Source organism: Cheilinus undulatus, linkage group 19 (genome assembly GCF_018320785.1).
Source record: "Cheilinus undulatus linkage group 19, ASM1832078v1, whole genome shotgun sequence".
Lineage (NCBI taxonomy): Eukaryota > Metazoa > Chordata > Actinopteri > Labriformes > Labridae > Cheilinus > Cheilinus undulatus.
In genome coordinates, this window is record NC_054883.1 from 16,069,802 (window position 1) to 16,085,446 (window position 15,645).

The 15,645-nt window shown below is 40.1% G+C and overlaps 1 protein-coding gene across 1 annotated transcript; it reads left to right on the plus strand.

The window, feature by feature from the left end:
- The first annotated feature begins 1,947 nt into the window (after positions 1-1,947).
- Positions 1,948-15,056, plus strand: steap2 (STEAP family member 2, metalloreductase). Its single transcript, XM_041814270.1, has 6 exons — positions 1,948-2,039; positions 5,378-5,821; positions 7,105-7,271; positions 9,582-10,109; positions 13,301-13,465; positions 14,465-15,056. The coding sequence occupies exons 2-6, from the start codon at positions 5,434-5,436 to the stop codon at positions 14,753-14,755; spliced, it is 1,539 nt and encodes a 512-aa protein (XP_041670204.1). The 5' UTR covers positions 1,948-2,039; positions 5,378-5,433; the 3' UTR covers positions 14,756-15,056.
- Positions 15,057-15,645: the final 589 nt, after the last annotated feature.

A 15,645-nucleotide genomic window follows, 5' to 3' on the forward strand; every position in this document is an offset into this window, starting at 1 on the left:
GGAGTGTCCTTGTGTCTTTAAGGTGTAATGGTAGCCAGTAATACTGAATAGACAGTGACTGGAGCTGAGCTTCCAGGACTGCACTCAGGTGATCCCCATTTCACTAATTGTGAGACTACGAGCACCAACTGACTTTACCTCTGCTGAATAATTTTAAACTTACAGTTGCAAGAAAAAGTATGTGAAGCCTTTGGGATTTCTTGGATTTCTGCATAAATTGGTCATAAAATGTGTTCTGATCTTCATTGTAGTCACAACAATGACAAACACAGTCTGCTTAAACTAATACCGCACAAAAAATGATATGTTTTCATGTTTTTATTGAGCAAAACATGTAAATATTCACAGTGCAGGGTGGAGAAAGTACGTGAACCCCTAGGCTAATGACTTCTCAAAGAGCCAGTTGGAGCCAGGAGTCAGCCAACCTGGAGTCCAATCAATGTGATGAGATTGGATGTGTTGGTTAAAGCTGCCCTGCCTTATAAAAAACACACATCAGTTTTGAGTTTGCTGTTCTCAAGAAGCATTGCCTGATGTGAACCATGCCTCGCACAAAGGAGCTCTCAGAAGACCTATGATCAAGAATTGTTGACTTGCATGACGCTGGAAAGGGTTACAAAAGTATCTAAAAGCTTTGATGTTCATGTGTCCACGGTGAGACAGACTGTCTACAAATGGAGAAAGTTCAGCACTGTTGCTACTCTCCCTAAGCGTGGTCGTCCTGTAAAGATTACTGCAAGAACACAGCACAGAATGCTCAATGAGGTGAAGAAGAATCCTAGAGTGTCAGCTAAAAACTTACAGAAGCCTCTGGCACATGCCAACATTTGTGTTGACAAATCTACAATAAGTGAAACATTAAACAAGAATGGCGTTCATGGGAGGACACCATGGAGGAAGCCACTGCTGTCCAAAAATCACACTGCTGCACGGTTGAAGTTTGCAAAAGAGCACCTGGATGATCCACAGCACTACTGGCAAAATATTCTGTCCATAGATGAAACCAAAATTGAGTTGTTTGGAAGGAACACACAACGCTATGTGTGGAGAAAAAAAGGCACAGCACACCAACATCAAAACCTCATCCCAACTGTGAAATATGGTGGAGGGGGCATCATGGTTTGGGGCTGCTTTGCTGCCTCTGGGCCTGGACGGATTGCTGTCATTGACGGAAAAATGAATTCCCAAGTTTATCAGAATATTTTGCAGGAAAACTTAAGACCGTCTGTTCACCAACTGAAGCTCAACAGAGGATGGCTGATGCAACAGGACAACGACCCAAAGCATAGAAGTAAATCAACAACAGAATGGCTTCTACAGAAGAAAATACACCTTCTGGAGTGGCCCAGTCAGAGTCCTGACCTCAACCCAATTGAGATGCTGTGGCATGACCTCAAGAGAGCAATGCACACCAGACATCCCAAGAATATTGCTGAATTGAAACAGTTTTGTAAGGAGGAATGGTCCAAAATTCCTCCTGACTGTTGTGCAGGTCTGATCTGGAACTACAGGAAATGCTTGGTTGAGGTTATTGCTGCCAAAGGAGGGTCAACCAGTTATTAAATCCAAAGGTTCACATACTTTTTCCACCCTGCACTGTGAATATTTACATGTTTTGTTCAATAAAAATATGAAAACATATCATTTTTTGTGCAGTATTAGTTTAAGCAGACTGTGTTTGTCTATTGTGACTAAGATGAAGATCAGAACACATTTATGACCAATTTATGCAGAAATCCAAGAAATCCCAAATGGTTCACATACTTTTTCTTGCAACTGTATATTATACTATCTTATACTTTTTTCATTTATTATTCTTTTTATTTATCAATTACGATCCGATTTCTTTGATCAAAATGCAGGGGAAGTTGATCTCAAACTTAGCTGGCGTATGAAAGCTGATGTTTCCGGTTCTCAATGTAGCCCTTAAACGCATCGTGTGCCCAGACGGTGTGTTGTGAGCAGCATCAGCATCAGGATGGACAGCTAGCTGCTGGTTTCTGCTGAAATAACAGCATCTCTGTGAATCTCGATGACAGGTGGGTGATATAGTGCCATACTCCAACACTGGGTGTAGTCTCAGTATTGAGAATCTGCAGATCGACGAAGCTGCGTGCGTGTTGATCTCAGCTTGCTGCTTAAATATGATGCGCTGTGCATGGCAGAGTAGAAGCCGTCTTACTGTAGCGCTACAGGTGTACGCTGGCTGCCTGTGCTCGCACACGGCCGCGTCCTTCACAGTGTCTGCAGACCGAAGGTCATTAGAAGGCGGAGGTTTGGTTGGTGGATGGAGGTCGTGCAGTCGGCCTCTACTTAACTACTGCTGCAGCCGACGTGGATAATGGTATCGAGTACAGTCATCAGAGTAATTTTTTAACCATATAAGCCACCTGAGTCTGAGTCGTTCATCTGTGTTATTCTTAAGGGTCAATGGTTAAAGTTTTTATATCCAGATGCCTCTTAATAGCTTCAAGTAGGGCAGAAGTAAGAAATCAATTGGAGAAAGGTTTCAGATTAAAGTCCCTGTAAAGTGAAATGTAAAATTTGTGTCTTAACACGCTACATGTTGGAGTAAGGTTGCTATAAAAATGTGAGAACACTGAGATCTATGTGTGACTGAATTTTTTATTTAGACTGTTAGAAAATTGCTCACCTCTTTCCTGGCTTGGTTTAATTTGGGCAAAATCTTAGCCCATGACATCACCAGTGTTGTTGGGGAAAGAAGTTATTCAGAGTTGAATAACTTTAAAACCATAAATCATAGGCACTTAGCCTACTTGTTGTTTCCTCTGAAAGCCAGGGCCATAGCTAGGGATTTTGGCCCCCAGAAAGTAGCCCCTAACACAGGGCCCCCCTTAACCGGCTAGCCAATCAACAAATGTTGAGTCATTTTACAAATATCTGTATTTAAATTGATTTTTGAATCATAATTTCCCCATTTATGAGCAATAATTCTACCATGGTTAAATTAAATTTACTTGCACTATTTTGCAGTGCTGGACATTTGGACATTTTTAATTTCAGTCTTTTGATGGCGTCATTTAGTCCATCAATAATGACACTAATTACTATGAAAAAATAAATAAAAACACAATTTTCATTGCAGGCTTCTCAAGGGCCCCTCCCTTCTGTGGGCCTGGGTAATCAGTACCCTTTTCCCCCCCGTGCTACGCCCATGCTGAAAAGCCTCTGTTGTGCTGTTCTAATGATGCTCACCATGCTTCTGAAGCGCTTACAGAATGTCTTCTTCAATCGTTCCTGCAGTTAGCTGGTTAGCCAGCCACCATATTGTCTGTTTGTATCCCAGAATGCATTGTGACTGGGCTGTGACAACCAATGGCAGGCTGTTCCGTCATCACATCATGCTTTGCTTGTGCACAGACTTTGAAACTGCAGAAGACAGTCTGAATGACTGATAATAGAGAGAAGTAGACACAGAGAGGCCGTGATGTGTCATTGCACTTTAGATAATGACTCGAATTCTCAATAAAATGCAAGGATTTTTTTTTGGTAAAAATGTCAATATTTTGAAGACATTTTGTTGCAGAATGATCATTTCTGAATTCTTTGGTCCCCAAAACATGAGAGAACAAGTCTTTGCAAAACAACCTTAGTCAGTAATGTTTACTGTGTTTAGTACATAAAAATCTGAGATTTAATTTCCGATTGTTTTTTTCTTTTGTCTGTATAGTCTCATTACTTTTTAAAAATTAGAGAGACTTTACTGCAGCACTCATACTCTTACACCCCAGGTTGTCCTAAAGAAAGGGATGTTTAGAGCTTGACTGTGCACCACAGGGTTCATGTTTTACAAGCTTTTCAAGACACAAAGTCCAGACAGGACACAATGGTTAAAAATAGTTGAAGGCTTAGATAATTTACAGCCAGTTACCTGCTGTGTTTTTGTTCATTGTGAGGTAAATTTCCCAAGTTTGTCAGCCACAATGGCCTACGGGTCACTGAACAGAGAGACAGAGAGATTCACTCCAGAAAACAGTGAATTAAATCCCCAACTTCTGTCTCTCTCTGTGGCACAGAGCCAAGCAGCTGCACTCTGCTCAGAAGCATTTTTTAAAATTTGAGGGGATCATATTTCTCATGAGTGGGAGTGGCTTCAGCTCATTCAACCAACATGCCAACACTATTCTAGGGGCTATTTTTCATGATTTTGAAGCTTCATTTTATAATCTTAGAGATATTTTTCATGACTAAAATTTTGCAAGGTGGTTCATAACATGGTGGCCTGTCAAACATCAGTCCCAAAATACAATTTTTTTAGCACTTTACAGGGACTTTAACTAGGGTTTGTTGTCTCATTGGTTGGTTGTCATTTCAGTAAATTTACAGTACATTCAGACCCCCTTCACTTTTTTTCAATTTTGTTATGTTGCAGCCTTATTATACAGTAAAAGAGCATTTTTATTTTCATAAATCTATTTGGTACCCATCATGATAAAGAGAAAACAGACTTTTAAATATTTTTGTTTATTTATTGAAAATAAAAATGTAAATATCACATTTAGAAGTATTCAGACCCTTTGCTAAAGCCTTTGAAATTTAGCTGAGGTTCCTCCCATTTTTCCCAATCTTTGGGAAAAGGCACAGATCTGGGGAAAGCTACAAAAACTTGAACTCAAGAGCCCAGTGGCCTACATAATTCTCAAATGGAAGAGGTCTGGCACAACTAGGACTCTTCCAAGAGCTGGTCACCTGGCCAAATTGAACAGTCAGGGTAGAAGGGCCTTAGTAAGAGAGTTGACCAAGAATTTAATGGATGGTCACTCTGACTGAGCTGCAGAGATGGGACAAAGTTCAAGAAGGACAGCTATCACTGCAGCCCTTGGCTGATCGGGGCTTATAGCAGAGAGAGTGGCTATGGAAGCCTCTCCTCAGTGCAAAACACACAAAAGCCCTCTTGGAGTTTGTAAAAAAATCTAAATGAAAGCCAAACAGACTCTCTGAAACATACAAATGTGACATATATACAAAAAAAAAAAAAAAAAACAGAAGTCAGGAAGAGGGCAAATACTTTATCAAAGCACTGTACAGGATGTGCATACTGGTATTAATTTATATCATGGTGGTGAGAATGGTGCGACAGACAAGTGGCACACAGTCTAATGACCGTCATTCTGCTAAACTAACGGTACATACAGCCAACCTAATGGCATATGCCACTAAAAACTGGCATGTGCTGTGTCTCCTCTGCCAGTTTCCCCTCTGGGTGCTACATCATTATTCTTATAGTACTGGTAATGATAATGGCAGTACTGTAATTACAGGAATGCTAGATTAGCCATTCTGAGTGTGATCATATGTATCATGAGTATTTTTCCAAACACTGATGCTTTGCTGTTGTCCCCTCTACATCCCATAGACCCACTAAGATCCTAATTGCAGAACACCTGGAAAAACAACTGACAAGGAGCAAGGATGGACAACATCTCTATGATGGACAGCAGCAGGAGCCCTGTGTTCCTCACTGCCTCCTCCTCCAACCACCTCCAGGCCTGTTTCATGTCCAACATTATGAAGAATGGAGTTGGAGATGGCGGGACTTGTCTGTCTGCCCCTCCAGCAAAGCCCACAGTTGCAATCTTAGGCTCAGGTGACTTCTCCAAAAGCCTGACTCTACGTCTGCTGCACTGCGGCTTCCATGTGGTGGTGGGTAGCCGTCAACCCAAACTAGCAGCTCAGTCATTTCCCCATGTGGTGGATGTGACACACCACGAAGACGCTGTGGGGAAGGCAAACATTGTGTTCCTGGCGATCCGCCGTGAACACTACTCTGTCGTCTGGGACCTCAAGCATTTACTAGAAGGTATTCAACAAACACCATAAACATACGATCCAATCTGATGAAAGAATGGACACTTTTAAATCGAGATAACATTAAAATAAATAATTAATCAAGTAATATGCATTTTTGATATACAGTGGCAAGAAAAGGTGTGTGAACCCTTTGAAATTATCTAGCTTTCTGCATTAATTGGTCATCAAACGCAATCTGATCTGCATCTAAGTCACAAGTATAGACAAAGACAACGTCCTTAAAGGTCACATATTGTGTGAAATCCCCTTTTTCAGGCTTTTCTAACAAAAATATGTGTTCCTGGCCTGTCCACAATACCCCCAAGAATCAGAAATATAACCTTGGTCATGATCTCATTTTGTTATCTTGAAATTAATTTACATAAGGATCAGAAAATGTTTATAATAAATGCATGGAAATCAATGATTTTACATCTTTATAGTATTTTTTTGTAACAATCAATAACCAGACCTCATGTGTGTCACCGCCTCCCTCTGTTAAAGAGGTTTAGTTTCAATCCTGATTCCATTATTATGATAAGTACACTATAAAAATACAACCTATAGCAGGGGTCATCAACTACATTTGTACAAAGGACAGTTTTTTCCTATACAGGCCCTTTGAGGGCCAAACTTTCAAATAAACTAAATGCATTTTTAAAATGGTCTTATAAAAATATTTTTGTTTAAATATTTTATTTTCTTTTGAATGTCATTCATTTTCAGGCTCTAACAATGAGATCAGTCCCTATATCGCATCCAGCCACAAGGGGCAATTGAGATATTTTAGCTGAATATTTCTGGGATTGTCATGTAGTTTATCACTAGGATAATGCTAATGCTAGTATGCTATGTAGTTATAAGTGGAAAACCAAAGAAGGTAAAGTGCAGGTCCCAAAATCTTTGAAATTGAAAGTTGTCCCAGTTTTTCTCGAGAATGGACTGATAAATACGTGTTAACATCCATCATAATTGCAGGTGGGTTTTGAAAAATATGGATGAAAAATGAAGTCAACCCTGAGAAGATATTTTTAATCTCAGTAGTTTTTCGCAGTAGTTTTAACAGCTGTAGGAAGTTTATTAAAAAAAAATACAGCATATGTTTTTCCCCTGCACATGTTCTGAATTTGATAAAATTCTTGGGGCCAGATAGGAAGATGTAGGGGGCCTGATGTGGCCCCCGGGCCGCCAGTTGATTGTCACTGACCTATAGTATTGCCTCAATCAACCTGATAGATGTTTGTGGTGGTGGTGACTACGGGCGTCATTAATCTTTGTGTTTTTGCTCTACAGGAAAGATAGTGGTCGATGTGAGTAACAACAGGAGGATGAACCAGTACCCTGAGTCTAACGCGGAGTATCTGGCTTCATTGTTGCCAGACTCCACGGTGGTCAAAGGCTTCAATGTCATCTCAGCCTGGGCTATGCAGCAGAGCTGCCTCAAAGATGCTAGCACACAGGTACTGTTATTATGTGGATGTATTTGATCATCAAAGGTTCAAGGCCAGCAATAATACGTTTTATTCATTCTAAAATGACTGAAGTGGTGTCACTGTGTATGGGAGCATAGTGTTCTCTTTATCTGTTTCTGTTCCTCTAAACTGTAAAACCAAATAAGTTGAAATAAACACATTTTTTGTTGAAAATTAAAGTTTTAAACCAACTTAAGAGACTGTAACAGTGACAATAACTGAAAAGAGCTCACTGTACCAGGAAGTCCAGGAAGTCAGTTTACCATCCATTGTAGAGGGGGCTGCATGGTGGCGCAGGGGTTAGCGCTGTTGCCTCACAGCAAGAGTTGCCCTGCTTCCTGGTCAGGGCCTTTCTGTGCGGAGTTTGCATGTTCCTCCTGTGCACACGTGGGTTCTCTCCAGGTACTCCGGCTTCCTCCCACCACCAAAAAACATGCTCATTAGGTTAACTGGTGACTCTAAATTGGCCATAGGTGTGAGTGCGCCTGGTTGTCTGTCTATATGTCAACCCTATGATTGACTGGTGACCAGTCCAGGGTGTACCCTGCCTCTCACCCAGTGACAGCTGGGATAAGCTCTAAAGGGTAAAGCGGTATAGTAAATGGATAGAAGAAGCTCATAATTATATTGTTTATCTCATAATTATGATTATTTTTTATCTCATAATTTCGGCTTTTATCTCATTATTATGATTTTTATCTCATAATTTTGAATTTTTATTTCATTATTGTGATTGTTTATCTCATAATTTCCGCTTTTTCCTCATAATTATTACTCTTATTACTACTCTTATTGTTAGGCAGGACTGGTGTGGAACCCAAATGCTAAACACAGAGGCTGAGGCAGGCAGACGTTGCAAACAATGATTTATTTCTTGCAGTGGAGCTGAGAGGATCTTGTATCAGGAATTATCTTAAGTTTAGAGCTGTGGCAGAGCTGCTTGAGTGCAAAGATATCTTCAGACCAGAGGAAAACCAGAGTTTACAGGAGTGGAAGCTCAGGCAGGAGTTGAACCAGGAACTCTGTGGACAGAGGAAAACCAGGGTAAGAAATCTGGGTTCAAAAATGGGTAGAAATACAATTAGATGGCTGGAACTAGACTGACTGAGTGAACAGAGTCTACAATCTGGCAGAGTGGTGGAGTAGCAGCCCAGTATTTGTAGTGGAGGTGACTGTAGATGTATAGCAGCTGCAGCCCAACTCCTGCACACCAGAGTCCACTCCTGCAATCAAGCAGAAGCACACACCCCCAGCCTACTGGGAAGAAGAGAGCATGACACTTATCTAATAATCAAGATTGTTTTATCTCATAAATTTGACTTTTATCCCATATTTATTATTTTTATATTTCATAATTGTGGCTTTTTCTCTTATAATTTTGACTTTTATCTCATAATTATGTTTTTTGTCTCATTATTTTGACTTTTTGTCTCATAATTTCAACTTTTTGTTTCATAGTTATGATTTTTTTTTAAATCTCATAACTGTGACTTAGGATTCTTTTTTTCAATGGCCTAACTTCCACATTTTTCTTTTTTAAGAGGCAGAAATTTGCTTCCATAGATAAGCTCAAGCCTCCCACAATTCTGAAATATTGACTTTGACAGCACTGCAGAAAGACAGTCATGTTCGATTTAGTAGTTATCTTTGGTCTACTTATCAGTAAAAGCTGGAGCAAGTCATTTTACATTGCAGAGAAGTCAATTTAAAAGCTAACTTTCAGGCATGGCCCATTAGATCCATGTTTTCTGTTATGCTAAGAGATGGCACCTCATATAGTGGATGTGGCAGCTCTTTTCCTTCATGATCCTCCTTCCTGATATAACTGTCCTGTTAGCTTTAATAATCAAATTCATGTAAATGAATCACAACAATAGAGCTCCTGGCATAATACCCCTGAGCAGCACTTTGGATTATACATCTACAGATTCGGCCTTCCATTAGAGGCTCCTAATGATTAGAATGAAGGGCATATAGAGTTTAGAGTCCACAGAGAGCCTGTGTAAAGGAGTGCCCTTCTCTAGATGTTATATTCAAATGTATTTTACAGAAAACTAAATGTTTATGCAGGTCACTCTAGTCTGGAGAACACAGCAGAGGAAGTGTAACATTTTCTGAGGACTAGTTTGAGTGATTGATCCGTGCACATTGGTGCGAGTGTGGATCTCTTCTCATTTAATAATATGTTACATAATGTGAGAGAAATAAAGCTCTGTGACAGGAGACTTTGCCATGTACTCTGAATCACATCTATGTTCCTTGTGTTACCCTTCTAACCAGTCCTCTGCTGCTGTGCAGGTTTTTATCTGCAGCGACTCTGTGACGGCAAGACAGCAGATTATGGAACTAGCCCGCCAGCTCCACTTCCAACCAGTTGACATGGGCACCCTGTCTTCTTCACGGAACATCGAGGCCATACCAGTACAGTTATTTCCTAGTTGGAAGGGCCCTGTCCTCACTGCTGTAGCACTATCTATCTTCTTTTTTGCCTATTCCTTTGTACGAGACATCATCCACCCCTATGTGAAATACAAACAGAGTGACTTCTATAAGATCCCCATAGAGATGGTGAACCGAACACTTCCCACAGTTGCCATCACTCTCTTGGCTCTGGTGTACCTGGCGGGCCAGCTGGCAGCTGCCCACCAACTCTACTATGGGACCAAGTACAGGCATTTCCCACACTGGCTGGAAGGCTGGCTGCAAAGTCGGAAACAGCTGGGCCTCCTCAGCTTCTTTCTGGCTTCTGTTCATGTTCTCTACAGCGTCTGTCTGCCCATGAGGAGGTCTGAGAGGTACCTGCTGCTAAATACTGCCTATCAGCAGGTCAGTGGGATGCAGAGCTCTTGCATGTGGAACCAGATTTTTAGGTATTTGATGAACAGCAGGTTCACCTGTCTTTCATTTAAGGGAAAAGTTTGACTCTCTGACTATTTCGACATTTATTTGTCTGCATGTTTAGGAAACCACCTACTATTGGAGAACACATTATAGAACAGACCTTTTGGGCTCTTGGATAAAAATATCTGGGAAATGGAATCAGAAAGATACTGATCAATGCACATTTAGACAATAAGCAGAGGAATTTAGCTGAAAACAGAAGAAGTATTTTCACACTTGAATGTTTCAGATCATCAAACAGTCAGTTAGTAGGGGGGCGTTCAGTTAGTCAGGCCAGGAATTAACTAATTTTTTCAGTGAAGGTCCAGGAAAATTCCCTTTAAAAGGAACCCTGCATGATCAGACAAGTTCATCTTGTTGGATAGATATTTGTGTCTCTCATATGTATATTGTACTAAAAATCTCACTGGATATTTGCATTTTGAGTGATTTGAGTTTATAAACTCACCAGGGGGCCGCCATGTTTTGACAGCCAGTGCTAGGGCTCCATCTCACAGACGCTGCACGTCTCACACACAGATAATTTTAAGATTTGAGGTCTCTTCTATTTTTTCCTTGCACCATGAGCAGCTATCAGTCAAACTAGTCAGGAAAATGATAAATACAGAGCCATATTTACTTGTTGTAGAAAATATGTCCATCCACGTGGGTAGAATATGTTTGAAATCTATTTCTTGATGAACCAGATGAAGGCCACAAAGTAAAATGCATCTGTTTGAAGTTGTTTCCCAAACTTCTACTATTTATGAAGCTTTCTGTTTTCATACAGTTCAAAATGTTGCAGGTAAAGATAAACACAGTATGGAAACACTTCTTCCATTCGTTTGCACATAATGCTTTTATTTTGAAAATCTAGCTGCACGCTTCCACTATACACGGAATCCAGCCACTTGTAGGGAGCCAACACACAGCAAACTCCTGTCTATTATGAAAGTTGTTATGGTAGCGGCAGCTGCAAGCAGCAAAACGTACTGCCAGTCTGAAACAGCGGCTACTATAGCAATGGCGAGGAGCGCTGCATCTAAGTGATGTCACAGTTCCAGTGCAAACCAAAACATGGCGGCCTCCTGGTGAGTTTTATAAGCTATACTTATATACATATGAAAGATGCAAATATCTATCCAACAAGGTGAACTTGTCTGATCATGCAGAGTTCCTTTTAAAGAGGACAGAGATTTCCAAAATATAAAAAATACAAACAGTTTTCAAAACATTATGAAAAGTTTCTGTTAAATTCCCCAGATCCCTCTAAAAAAAAATACCCCCAAAATGTCCTCAAATATTTTCCAAACATTTCAGTAAACTTTTCTGAAAAGCCTAAATTCAAACATAAAATTTTCACCAACACTTTTATGAAAATTCAAGAAAATTTCAGACAAATTCCCCAAAATTTCAAAGTAAATTGCACATAAAATTTCAATTCAATTCAACTTTATTTATATAGCACATTTAAAACAACCAGCATTGACCAAAGTGCCTCACAGTATAAAAGCTGAAAATAAAAACAAGAATACACCACTGTTAAATAGTAAAATCAATCTAAATAGAACCAAAGAGAAGAGATGAGTTTTTATCACTGATTTAAAATGTTAATGCGTTGGGGCAGGTCGTATGTGAAAGGGTAAGCTGTTCCACAGTTTCAGGGCAGCTATGGCTAAAGCTGGATCTCCCCTGGTTTTTAGCTTTGTTTTGGGCTCATCCAGGAGCAGCTGGTTGGCAGACCTCAGAGCTCTGGCTGGAGTGTGAACATGAGGCAGTTCACACAAATATGATGGTGCCAAGCCATGAAGAGCTTTATAAGCTAACAGTAAAATTTTAAATTCAACCCTGTAGTGAGCAGGAAGCTAGCGCAGAGAGACGGTAATGTGGTCCCTCCTCTTTGTGCCTGTTAGGAGGCAAGCAGCCGCATTTTGGACCAGCTGCAAGTGCTGAGCTGAGGAGCGGTCTAAACCCACATATAAAGAGTTATAATAGTCGAGTCTCAAAGAAATAAAAGCGTGTATCAGCCTCTCCAGATCTTTGAAAGGGAGATAATACTTTACTTTGGGAATTAGCCTGAGTTGAAAGAAGCTCGACTTTACTACAGAAGAGATCATCAATTTTAGAAGCTTCATTCAAAATAAAATTTCAAATAAATTCCTAAAGTCCCATGAGAGTAAAAAAAATCCACCCCAGATACCTCCAGACATTCCAAGCAACTTACTGAAACTTTTATCGAAATTATGAACAATTATCTAAAAATTCTGAATTAAATTTTCTGGTGTTATTATATCAAACATGTCTTTGAATTACTTGTTAAAAAATCTGCAGAGAGTTGTGCTAATTTTTTTTCATTGTTACCAAAGATGGTAAAATAACACGCTTTGGAGTGTTTCCCCTTTTATTATAGAATCTTGAGTTAACCCTTAGAGGTCCACTGGCTGTTTTGCCATTTGTAAATACTTTTCTTTTGACAGTAAAAACCACTCAGAAAATAAATACCATGCTCCTGGTGGCTATCATTTTTTTCTGTTCTACCTTAACGTCATGGAATGAAAGCTATATATTTTTTAATGTTTAATTTAATGTATTAGATATAGGACCTCAAAAAACACAAACCCAATTAAAAAATATATATATATTTTAAACAATATATTGTCTTATTTTTTAATAAGATGCTGAAATTATGAAAAAAAATTACCAGTGCTAGCCCTGTACAGTATGGTCCACTTTCCCCTATGTATAATTTTGTTTTTTTATCAGTCAAATGATCACATTTCCTGTTTTACTTGGCCTATTGACATCAAACAAAAATGGAAAGAAAACTTAAAAATCATGCTTTCCACACAGTGTGTGTTTTCGTGCTATCATGTGACAAAACTCATGTGCAGTTATTTTAGGACCCCAGTCATTCAGCTTCTCTCACGTGTTTCATTGTTAATATCTTTAATTGAATAAACACAGTCAATATTTGCTTTTAAAACTACACGTCTTACTCAGGGAAGGGGAAGGGTTAGGGGCCACGCAGCACAGCTTTGTTATAAATATGTTAGCAGGTTATTTTGGCCATGCATAAAAGAATAGGTGATAGATGATGATTGTTGTGAATTTCATCTCAGCGTCCTCTTTATCCACAGGTTCATGCTAATATGGAAAACTCTTGGAATGAGGAGGAGGTTTGGAGGGTAGAAATGTACGTTTCCTTTGGGATCATGAGTCTTGGGCTCCTGTCACTTCTGGCTGTCACCTCCATTCCCTCTGTCCACAGCACGCTCAACTGGAGGGAGTTTAGCTTCATACAGGTACAGACAAAACACAGTGGATTCATTGTCTGAAATATATAATGTATTTCAGGCAAGTTCTGTGGTCGCTCAGAGCATTATTTTACTCTTAATTCTACATGGACTCTTTGACTCATCCTTATAATAGATATGTCTTTAAAAGGAGCCCTGCATGATCAGACAGGTTCATCCTGGATGGATATATGTATCTCATATGTATATTACACCAAATAACGAACCAGATATCTGCATTTTGAGAAAATTTCGAGCTTATAAACTCACCAGGAGGCTTCCATGTATTACTGTGACATCACGTAGCTGTAGCGCTCCTTGCAGTTGCAATGCAGTAACCTCTGCTTCAGACTGGAAGTATGTTTTGCTGCTTGCAGCTGTTGCTGCCATAACAGCTTTTTTGTCGTACTGTTTATCTTTACCTGCAACATTTTGAACCATTTGGAAACAGAAAGCTTCATAAACAGTAGACGTTTGGGGGAACAACTTTATTAAACAGATGCATTTTAGCTCGTGGCCTTCATTTGGTTCATCAAGAAACAGATTTCAAACATATTCTACCAACATGGATGGACATATTTGCTACAACAAGGTAAATATGGCTCTGTATTTATCATTTTCCAGTCTGATTTGACCGATAACCGCTCATGGTGCAAGAAAAAATACAAGAGACCTCCAATCTTAAAATTCTCCGTGTGTGCAGCATCTCTGAGATGGAGCCCTAAAACTGGCTGTCAGTCCGAAAAACAGTTACTGCATAGGAACCGCAAGGACGCTACGGCTAAGTGACATCACGGTGCCTAAGCGGACCAAAACATGGCAGCCTCCTGGTGAGTTTATAAGCTCAAATTACTCAAAAAGCAGATATCTACTGAGTGTTTTTTAGTTCAATATACATATGAGAGATACAGGTATCTATCCAACAAGATGATCTGGCTCATTAAGCTGTCTGTGTTTGCTGCATGACCACAGGAGTTCAAACTGAATGTCTTCCTGTCTTTACCGCAGTCCACTCTCGGCTACATCGCCCTACTTATCGCAACCCTTCATGGCCTGCTGTTTGGCTGGAAGAGAGCTTTTGAGGAGGAGGCCTACCGTTTCTACCTGCCCCCCTGCTTTGTGGTGGCGCTGGCCCTGCCGGTCTGTGTCATTCTGGGGAAGGTGTTGATGCTGCTACCCTGCGTTGCCCGCAAACTCCACCAGATCCGCCGAGGCATGGACAGCAGTCATTATCGATGCAAGACCCTGGAGTTGGGCTCAGCAATTCAGATTTCCCCTGAAAGGGTGACCATCATGTGATTTTTGATGCACAAGGGTGTCTGTTCCAGTATTGGGAATTGTATGTACGCTGCCATAGTTTGCTCTAAGGCAAAAAAAAAAGCATAATGTACTCATATGGTACCTGTGAAAAGGGCACATTTTTTTGTCTTCTGATCTGTGAATTACAGAAACTTGTGTGAATCCTTGTGCACCTGTTAGCATATAAAAAACAGTTTTATGTTTTATGTTGTTTTGTTTTATTTGTTTATCATCATTAGTTTTATTTGAACAGGTTGTCCATCCTGGTAAACAGTGTCTATAAAAAGCATTCCCCCCTTTGGATGTTTGACCCTTTTTATGATTTTAGTCTCATTTTTAATGAAATGGGGATCACCTGAGTGCAGTGAATGTCTCAAGTCTGTAGTGATTGTAGTGTAGACACCTGTGTCTGGAAGGTCCACTCACTGGTTAATCTGTATTCCTAGCTACCATTACATCATGAAAACAAAAGAACACTCCAAGCAACTCAGAGAAAAGGTTACTGAAAGTATAAGACAGGGGATGGATGCAAAAAAAATCCAAGGCTCTGAGCATCCCCCAGAGTTTAGTTAAATCCATCATCAAGAAATGGAAGGAATATGGCACATGTGTAAATCTGCCTAGATCAGACCGTCCTCACTAACTGACTGAGCGTGCAAGAAGGACACTAGTGAGAGAGACCACCAAGACACCTATGACTACTCTGAAGGAGTTCCAAGCTTCAGCAGCTGAGATGGGAGAGACTCTGCAGACAACAACTGGGTTCTTCACCAGTCAAAGCTTTATGGGAGAGTGGCAAAGAGAAAGATACTGCTGAAGAAAACTCTGATTAAATCTGGACTAGAGTTCATCAAAAGACATGAGGGAGACTCAAGAAGGGACAAGATGCC

Bases quoted from the DNA above. Each gene is read 5' to 3' on its own strand.
- steap2 (XM_041814270.1), top strand. From the start codon at position 5,434: ATGGACAACATCTCTATGATGGACAGCAGCAGGAGCCCTGTGTTCCTC. The intron at 5,822-7,104 runs GTATTCAACAAA...TTTGCTCTACAG, and splicing joins CCTCAAGCATTTACTAGAAG to GAAAGATAGTGGTCGATGTG. The intron at 10,110-13,300 runs GTCAGTGGGATG...CTTTATCCACAG, and splicing joins TAAATACTGCCTATCAGCAG to GTTCATGCTAATATGGAAAA.